Genomic DNA, 10,517 nt, shown 5'->3' with positions numbered 1-10,517 from the left:
TGTGACAGAGAGAGACAGTGGAGAAGAAAGAAAATAGGAGGAGAAAATGACACCTTCTCTAGGGTTTTTTGGGTTTTAAATCTTAAACGAACGAATGAGATCAATCCTATATAATCTAACGGTGGAAATTAAGTACAACTTATTATTGTAGACGGGTTACGGGTTTAACCCGCGAGTTTACGGTCCGGATCGGGCTAACCCGTTTTTTCACAAACCGCTATTTCTCCAACCCGTACCCGGTTTATTTATAACCCAGCCAAGCCGGGTTAAAATTTTCACGGGTCGGATACGGATTTATCCACGAATTTCGGCTTGTTTGACAGCTCTACGCTTGACAGATGACAACAAATTCGAATAAATATATAAAAGAAAAATTCTTTAAAGATAAGGATATAGAAATATTTCCGTCGAATATTCTATTACTTCTCCCTCCTATAATCACCACTTTCTCTCTGTCTCTCTCAAAAACAACCTTCTCTCCGCCATCCGTTACATTCTCCGGCGCTTTCTATATCAGATTCCGACTATCTCATTGTTATTCCGATTCATCTTATCAAGATTTCTGTGTGTCCAGAGATGAAGTTTGGCAAAAGTTTGAGTAATCAGATTGAAGAAACATTACCAGAATGGGGAGATAAATTCTTATCATACAAGGAATTGAAGAAAAGATTGAAACTAATTGATCCAAAAGTTGGAGAAAGATCTAGTAATAAAAGATTAAGAGCTATTGATGATGATGAAGAGTTTTCTATTGTTACTGAAGATGAATTGAAAGGAATGACGAGAGAAGAGATTGATTTCATTAGGTTATTGGAAGCTGAACTTGAGAAATTTAATTGGTTTTTTGTTGATAAAGAAGAAGAATATATCATCCGATTAAAGGTAATTAGTACTGATCCTTGTCATTTCGTTTTCAATTAAGATTTTTTGCGCAATTTTTTTTTTCTTCTGAAATTTAAATTTTGTTTCTATCTGATTCAATTAATGTTGCCAACATGCGAGGAAGTTTTGATCATGAAATTTAGGGTTTATCAATTTGATTGAGGTTGCTAACATGCGCTGGATATAATTTGGGTTTCATTTGATATTCCATTTTTATCACTATTTAAAAGCTGACTTTAATGGCGCTTTTATGGTTTTAAATTTTGACCAAATTTTATGACAGTGAGTGGGTTATATTAGTTGTTTAATCAGGGTTAAGATGCGGCTTTCGATGTTTGTACAGTAAATATCACTGTGGTAATTAAATTGTGGGTGGATTAGTAGTAGTAATTCTGTGAGCTTGTATTTGGATTATGCAGGAGTTGCAGGATAGAGTTGCGAAAGCAAAGGAATCATCAAATGAAGACTTGATTAAGGCAAGAAAGGAAATTGTGGATTTTCATGGAGAGATGGTTTTATTAGAGAATTACAGTGCCCTTAACTATACAGGTACTTTATTAGCTCTCTTTTTGTCAGCACACATAAAATGTACTTTATATGAACTAGTCAATTATCTTTACTTGTTCTTTTCAGCATTGTTTCGATTTGTGATTACAGTTCTAATTGCACTAAACCTTAGAAGTTTTGTTTGGATCTTGTGCTAAATAAAGGATGACTTATGGTTTTATAGTTTTTTCTTGCATATTTTGATCATGTGGTACATTAGTGACTATGTGGTTGTGATTTTAGTAGGCTCATATTTATGCGCCTTCCAACATAATGATGGGAATGGATTGATTGTGGATGTCATAAAAGAAAACTAGTCTCTGGGCTTTGTCCCCCTTTTATTTGTACCTTGAATTCAGAATCAGGGTTAAGGGAATCTTGCAAGAGTCAGTGGCTAAGTATGCGGTTTACATTATTAGATGTGATCTATGTGAAAGTCAACCATGGGAATCATTAAAAAACTGAGGAAGAGAGAGGTCTATGTGCAAAAGTCATCCGTAATTGTCCTTTGGGTTTGCCAAAGGTCATTTCTTGAAGTTTTCTGAATAGGGAATATCAAATATATGAAATCGGAATCTATATAAAATGGGGCAAAAATAGTTAGGACAACCTATCATCTTATGATTCCCTTAAGTTGAAGAAGTATATTATAACATATATGACTGTCAAAAACTAATTTATTTTTTCCAAAAGTGGAAAGTTGCAGAGGAATTGTTCTTCATAAATTAAAGGTGCTGACCAAGTTTCACATATATTGTATTATGAAAAGAAGACATCCGTAAAGAAGATAAGGATTTGGCTAGTTATTAAGCTAAGACCCTAAGATTGTGGGCCATTGAATTATCCTATCATGTAATTTTTGCTGGTTGCTGTTAGTGCCTTTATCCACTTCGAGGATGATTCCTGCAAATGATTTTTCCTTGTCATCTTTACTCTTATTCTTTTCTCTTTCTGAAACAAGATTAGTTCCGACCTTCACTATAGGGTTCCGTAATTGTCATGGAGTAGTTTGTATGTCCCTCCATTTGCATAGACGAAATGTTGGATCCCACTTGCATATGATCAAGGCCTGAATTCATATATGTTTACCTTATCTAAATGAATTCATAACTTTAAGCTATTGGGCCACGTTAGATTACCAGGTTTGCTGTAGTTCTTGCATATTACTGCCATGCTCATCTCGCCATAATCAGTTTTTAGACCTGGATTAGCATGGAAACTGTATGTTATCCTACTTAGCTTTGTCAATATAATAGCCCTAGATTTTAGCTTGCTTGAAAGAAGTTTAGAGATTCTTATGTATTCTTTCTAGCTAGGTTTCTCCATGAGTTTCCTGAGATTCAGCAAGCCGGAGTTATTTTTGTTTCTGATTCTCATTTCCATTCATATTTTGTATTAAATTGAAGTTATAATTGTTGGTACTCATCTTCCTGAAATAAGTGTGGTTGTACTTGTTAAAAATTATAGAAGTCTTCGAGCTTTTTATATTGGTAATCATATGTAGAGGTTTATAATTTTGAATCTATTGGTACGTACTGATATGCTTCAACCAGGTTTGGTGAAGATACTGAAGAAGTACGACAAGAGAACTGGTGCTGTTATTCGTCTGCCTTTCATCCAAAGGGTCTTGCAACAACCCTTTGTCACCACCGACTTGCTTAACAAACTAGTTAAAGAATGTGAAATGATTCTGGATGACCTCTTCTGCATAGCCGATCCGCCGTCAGTCACAAGCAAGGCAGTCGACGGGCACGTCGTCTGTGCCACTAGACCTGTTGCTGATAAAGAAAGCCTGCTTAAAGGAGGACCAAATGAACTTGCAGAGATCGAATACATGGAGAGCTTGTACATGAAGAGCACTTTGTCAGCACTGCGATCATTGAGGGAGATAAGAAGCGGAAGCTCAACCGTTAGTGTTTTCTCCTTGCCACCTATGAAGAATACTGGTTCAGAAGAGAGTTGAAGGTATTCGTCTTTTTATGTTTTCTCAATGACAAAGCAGCAACAGGCAAGTAGTGAGTGATGTGTGTGTAAGGTAGAAAAATGTATATGTGGGTTGGAGAGGATGACCTTATTTTAACTATTTCTTTTTTTTCTTCTGTTACTTGGTTGAAGAGAGAGTGATAAAAGGGACGGAGAAATAAGAACCTTTATCATCTAATGGAGCAAACCCTTCTCCAAGTCCACTTTTAACATTTTGATAAAAGAAAATAAAGGAAAAGGATTTTTGGAATTTGTTGGAAGTTTGGATTTAAATCTAAATGATCCTTCAAAAGAATTTCTGTAATGTCTTATTTATTGGGAATAGGGTATTGGCAGAATATTTGTGAGTTGGTCATGTTGGTAGTAGTGATTCAAGACTTCAAGTCATTCATTCCTCGCAACTAATCATCCATGTCAAGTGGTGGTGAATCTGCATGTCAAGTGGTGGGGAATCTGGTGAGCTATTTCATGACTCTAGACTAGAGTAGCCATTTTGTAACCCAAGCAACCAGACTTATCCGTAGTTTTCTGAGATCCTACAGAGTATCCTTGAAATCTACTCGATATTTATGCCTGAACGCAACATATTTTGTTTCCTCAGTGTATTATATTTCGTTGGAATATCATTATGACATATAACGTGCCTTTACGTAGTACTAGTTGCATCACCATAAAAAGTACATGAAGAGCTGAACAGACATTTCCCTATTAAAAGTACAAAGAAACGGAAAAACATACAACCTTCATTCGTTGATAGTCATCACAAGACAAGAGAAGCGAGAGATTATACTAACACTTATCAAGGTTATAACCAAGCTGGGTTGTTTAAAGAAGTAACCACAGCTTTCACTTGCAAATAGTTATTTAGACTGTAAACTCCTTTTTCTCTTCCATGCGCACTCATCTTGTAACCACCAAAAGGAATTGCCCCGTCAAAAACATTGAAGCAATTAATCCATACAGTTCCTGCCTTCAGTGCACGCGCCAGGGTGTTTGCTGTGTCTATGTTCTGGGTGAAAACTCCTGCAGCCAAACCATAAGTTGTTGCGTTCGATCTTTTGATCACCTCGCTAAGATCTCTGTAGTTATGGAAAAAGTAAATGTTATGCAACTGAAGAATAAAGAATGTTTTATAAGCAATGAGATGAAATATATGTATTGATGGGTTAAAGCTTACTTGAATTTCAAGATGCTCTGCACAGGTCCAAAGATCTCATCCTTCGCGATCAACATGTTATCCTAATTTTGCACGGATTCAATTTTGTCAGTTTTGAAAGGCGATTGTAGTAGTAAAAAAGGACGATGGTTTAGATACGGTGGAAATAGTATATGATACCAGAACATTTGAGAAGACAGTTGGCTGAATATAGTAGCCTTTGTCGCCAAATCTTGCACCGCCAGTTTCAACGGTAGCACCACTTTCAACACCAGATTTGATGTAATTCATAACCTTCTCAAATTGCTCTAAATCAATCTGATATATTCATTTGGGAATGTGACAATATCAGTGAACAAACCCAGAGAATAAAGGGATTTGCCTAACTGACCGAGCTTTTTAAACCGATCAGTATAGACAGAAACACTCTAGAAGAAATGATGACAGACTACAAGACCCAGTTCGTGATTTGAGCTTTTCGATATTAAACTGTCCGTGAATGCAAAGTGGAGATAATTCACCTGAGGACCTTGTTCGACACCTTTCTGGAAGGGATCACCAACAACACGCTTCATTGCACGAGCCTTTGATTTCTCTATGAACTCGTCATACACTTTTTCATGTACAAAAGTACGAGACCCAGCATTGCAGCATTGTCCCTATAGACAAATCATGTTTAGGATCTTGAAATTCGATAATTCATATCTATGTAAGCTTTTCCATCAGTAGTTCATGCAAAAATTCCATTGGATTCACGTACCTGGTTAAAGAACAAAGCAAAGTGGGCAGTTTCAACAGCCTTGTCGATGTCGGCATCTTCACATACAATGAATGGAGATTTCCCTCCAAGCTCTAGAGTCACTGGCTTAAGGTTGCTTCTACCAGCAAGTTCAGTAACAATCTTGCCAGTTTCAGTTGATCCTGTGAAAGCAAGCTGCAAAGAAGTTGGCCTATTCTTTGTTAAATTCTTGAGAGAACAAATTATTGTGTTCATTCTACAAAAGTCGATATATTTTCTTCCTCGGATATAAGTAGACAAACCTTGTTGACATCCATATGACTAGAAAGTGCTGCACCAGCCGTAGGACCAAATCCAGATATCACATTCAGAACACCCTCAGGAAGGCCGGCCTGCAATGAACAATACAGATCTAAGAAACCTTAAAACATGCATCAAGAGACGAAGACTAAACAACTGCAAATGAATTAAGAGAACCCACTTCATGGAGCAGCTTCCCCGCATAGAGAGCAGACAACGGGGTTTGTTCTGCTGTCTTTAAGACACTACTGTTACCAGTAGCTAAAGCGGGTCCGACCTTCCATGCAAACATGAGAAGTGGAAAATTCCACGGAATAATTTGTCCAGCAACTCCAATGGGCTCATGTAGGGTTTGCACATGGTACACCATCAGCCTGAACTGTGAGACCATGAATCTTATCTACCCATCCTGGTACGTTTCAAGCAGAACAAAATCTTAAAACATTTAAGTCGAACTAAAAAGTGACTGCAGTTGACATAAGTAAAATTTAATTTAACTCGCCAGCATAATATCTAAATAGACGTGAGAACATTGGTAATTCAACTTGAGCGGCCTGTTCATGGGGCTTTCCACAGTCCCACGTCTCAAGTGCTGCAAGTTCATCAGCATGTTTGTCGATCAAATCCGCAAAGCTCAAAAGTACCCTTGACCTTTCCTATGAAGGCAAACAATGTAAAAAATGAAAAAACAATCCAACTGTGCTCTTCCAAATTCTTGGCTCAATAAGTCGAGTAGAACTTAAGAATTTAAAAATCAAGAGTAGTTGATTACATAAGCTGTCATCTTCGGCCATGGGCCCTCGTCAAAAGCCTTGCGAGCAGCGGCAACCGCCCGATTGATATCTTCTGCATCACCTTCAGCGACATGAGCGATAACATCCCCTGTCCTTGGGTCAAGAGTGGGAAAAGTTTTTCCTAGTGGGCAAACAAAGATTGAATTTACGTCTTAATTCTTGATTAATTGAAGAAACAATTAAAAAAAAAAAGGAATGAATGAGAAATAAACAAACAATACAAACCTGAAGCAGAATTCACAAACTCCCCGTTGATAAGAAGTTTTGTGTAGTTTACTTTAACTGGTGGTGTAATTGGTTCTTCAAGTACTACGGGAGCAGTACTATACCTACTACTTAGGCTTCTTCTCAAGTTCCATAAAATTTATTTATATAAAATTAAGAACTGAATCAGAAAGTCCAAGTAAGGATCCTACTTTTGAATAAGGCAAGTCAAAACAGTTTGTTTAATCTTTGATCTAAACAATAACTAAACATAACAGCACATTATGATATGTACATGAATTCATCGAATTTCATCGAAAACACCGATGATATGCAACTCAAAAAGAAAAGGAATCAAGAAAGTAGGAACTTTATAGTAGTGAGGTACCGAGGGTTTTAGAGCGAAGGAAAGAAACATTCCTAACTGCCATGGCTTTGCTAGAAACTCTCTTCTCAGTGAGACTGAGCACTCTTAGATGTACAAGTTCAGGGAAGTTCTCATATATCTGTGTCATATATCCCTTTCAAGTTGTTTCTTTTTTCTTTTTGTTATGTATTTTAAGCGTTGTTGCGTAATAATCTAATCTCTTGTTTCCACATCTCAACAAACAAATGGAGTAACAGTTATGCTGGAGTACACATGTAGCTAGTGAGTGTAACCAACTAAGGAAAGCAAAAAATAAAGCTAGCTAGATGGATATGGGAGAAAGAACAAGAAAGTTCAATTCCTTTATTACTGCGACATCTGGCCATACATATGTCAGTAAGACATTTTGCATGGAGCAAAAAAGTTCTTATCAACAGTTTTAAGCTTAACTGATTAGAATAGGTATATCTAATTTTTTTAAGAGGTTATAAATGAAGATAAATATTATGTTTCTGTAGACTTAACCTAGCGTTACCTATATTTTGACTGTTGAATAATGGACATACAAGGTAAAATCATTTAACTACCGTGGATAATTGACATACAAGGTGAAAACAATTTGCTATTACTCAGAGATTAATGCTTTCCACATAAATTTCATGGAGAAAAAAGTAAAATCAAACCAACAAATTCTATAATTAGGGATTGATTTACAACTGACAAATTGATCAACAATGTATAACTAGAAATTTAGGGATTGATTCACAACTCACAATTTGAACAAGATAACAAAATTGTGCTTGTGTTGACACTGTCTTCAGCTTTGGGCTGCCATTAATGGTACTGTTGCAGAGATGTAAAACCTTATCCCCGTATGCTGGTTTGAAATAGCCGAGTGTCTGCTTTTTGGTTGGCTTCCCCTTTAGGTACAAAACGTCTCAAAAATGCTCAATGTCGGATTTTGAGTCTCAGTCAAAAATTCAACTCCACATAAACAAAGTCAGTGACAGTTGATCTAAGACATTAAATCTACGGTCTAAATTATCATTAAAAATTCAATACTAGCTTTAACTCTGGAGATTCAAACCACATCATGTATGTTATTCGGGCAAAAATTCACTTGGCTTGTTGTTTTATCCTATATTTATTTATTTTTTGCTTTCTTATTGATTTAATTGTTTTTTTTTCTTTCTTTTTTTGTATGAATTATTGATTTAATTGTTTGATTTGATTATCTGGAGGCCCTATTAGTTACCCTATGTTCAAGCTATGTCACTTTTAAGAGACTCTGAAGGCCCCTTTCAATTATCATTCGGTTTGATTTAGTTTCGGTTTCTAATCTACCATCAAAACAGAACGATATGATTGTTTCCTTTATTTTAGTATGATCTTTATAAAAGTGTTTTCAAATTTCCAATTTTTAAATTGTTTGGATCTTAGATTTTAAAATTTTATCAAATTTGTCATCACGTGGCTTTGAGATGATTCACGGTTCAATTGGCCATCACGTGACTTAATATCTTGGTCCCTGTTATTTTCTTCATATAAAGGTTCAATTGTTTTATTATCCAGGTGTGAGAGGAAGTAGTTGGAATTATCTAAGTTTTGGTTTGAATTGTGGAGGGGTTGAACTCAGGGTTAGGCGCATCAAAGTCAACGATAATGAATGAATGCAACGACGTTTCCTTATAAATCAGTTGGAATTGTACTTCTCTTGATACACACAAATTTAATATCAAAAAATTACATGATTTGTTATGATTCTTTATTAATGGAATGCAAACCACTTTTACTTGCTCAATTTGTATTTCCTCGATGCCTAACATTAAAAAAAGAAAAAATTATTGAATCTGCTGACGCACATAAAAGAACACTATACATAATGTTGGAATCAACTTGCCAAAATTATTTCAATAACAACACCACGTCAAAGTTTGAAAATGGTGATAAAAATTTTTGTATATAAATAACAGTTCAACAATTTTCATTCAGGTAGCATTCCTTATAAAATAATTAACATTAGTAAATTATAAAGTATACTAGATAACGTAAAATTATATCCGAACGCGGGTGGCATTGAACATGGAGAAGCTCCAACAACAACGAAAGAGAAAAGTGAAGAGACAAGAGCTAAGTGGAGACCGAATTCCTGACATCAAATCTAAACTTCATTTATGAAGCTAAGTTGTATATTATAAATTTAATTTAAACATCACTTATCTTTTCATACTACTTTGATAGACGCATTTATGTGTCTATTTTGATCTCAATTATGTGTATTGTTAGTGCTCGATTTTATAATTATTTGATTATTTTATGTTTTTGTAGGTGTTTTTGCAGAAATAAGCTTTTGCGGAAAAATTGGCTCGAAAAGTGGTATTTGCGCTCGTTGGAGAAAATTACTATTCAGACTCTCAGTTTGGATAAGGGGTACCCAGTTGATAAGGGACACCCACAGGGGAACTACTATTCGCACCCCATCATAGGATAAGGGGAGGTCATCTTCAACAATTCAAAAAGGAGATTTGGCGGGAAAACTAGTGGCAGCGAAGTTTCAGATTAGGGTTGGATTTTTGGAATGGATTGGGGGAGATTCAATCGCCAAACTTAGTTGGGATGTACTTCAGTTGAATATAAAGGGCATGTATATTCGTCGGATCTGAATGAATTGGGCTGGATCATTGATTTGAAACCAAACAGGGAGAGAAAAATGGTCGGAGTTTTGTGCTTTATTTGGACAAGATTTGGTTGGAGATTTTCACGACAATTGAGTTTCAATCTCTCTGTTGCTACAAAACATAAGCGTTAATTGAGTTTGAAGTAAAAAAGGAGAAGATGTACAGTAGAACCTCCGTATATTAATACTCTTGAGCAATAAAAAAATTATTAATATACGGATGTTATTAATATATAGAGGTTGATTAAAGTAAGATTTCCCAAGTTGGGACTATGATTTGTATCAATATGTAGAGGTTATTACTATATAGAGTATTAATATATGGAGGTTCTACTGTACATTGTTTCCCGATAAAACAGAGCACGACTTTTCTCGGATTCGTTTAGGTTTAGATATGGGAGTGACGTGGACAGTATACGGGAGAATATCATTCCCTGGATTTGACTGTATATTTATAAAGAGTTTTTAACATCCTAGGTTCTTAACAAACGTGTGAGCAGAGAAATAAAAGAGGGAATAGCCGGAACTTGCGAAGAAAGAAAAGGGAGATAATTTTGGTTCAAGTCGAAAGATATAAGGACCTTTGGTGTATATAAAGTCATAGCGGGATTCATACAAGGGGGTCGAGAGTCTGGGGATAGTTGGGAAGTTACGGAGCTGAGGAGAAGTTGCAGAGATTCTTCTCTGCTGCTACCAGAGAAGAGAAGAGAACAACAAACAGAAACAGTCGCAGGAACTGTTGCCTAATCTTTCAAATTCATTACTTTTGCAACAATTCTTGCAACAATTATTTCGAATTCGCAACAGTGCTGTTAGGGTTTCTCCGTAACAGTGATTATGTAACAATTATATCTGTTACAAACTCACTT

General features: G+C 35.9%; 1 protein-coding gene and 1 pseudogene across 1 annotated transcript; one reads left to right on the top strand and one right to left on the bottom strand.

The window, feature by feature from the left end:
* Positions 1–401: 401 nt before the first annotated feature.
* Positions 402–3,664, top strand: LOC113340927 (SPX domain-containing protein 1-like). Its single transcript, XM_026585976.1, has 3 exons — positions 402–882; positions 1,302–1,431; positions 2,982–3,664. The coding sequence occupies exons 1-3, from the start codon at positions 577–579 to the stop codon at positions 3,389–3,391; spliced, it is 846 nt and encodes a 281-aa protein (XP_026441761.1). The 5' UTR covers positions 402–576; the 3' UTR covers positions 3,392–3,664.
* Positions 3,665–4,095: 431 nt separating this feature from the next.
* On the bottom strand, positions 4,096–7,616 carry LOC113340971 (annotated as a pseudogene).
* Positions 7,617–10,517: the final 2,901 nt, after the last annotated feature.

Source organism: Papaver somniferum, unplaced genomic scaffold (assembly GCF_003573695.1).
Source record: "Papaver somniferum cultivar HN1 unplaced genomic scaffold, ASM357369v1 unplaced-scaffold_24, whole genome shotgun sequence".
In the NCBI taxonomy this organism is placed as follows: Eukaryota; Viridiplantae; Streptophyta; class Magnoliopsida; order Ranunculales; family Papaveraceae; genus Papaver; species Papaver somniferum.
This window is presented reverse-complemented; position numbering and strand designations above follow the sequence as displayed.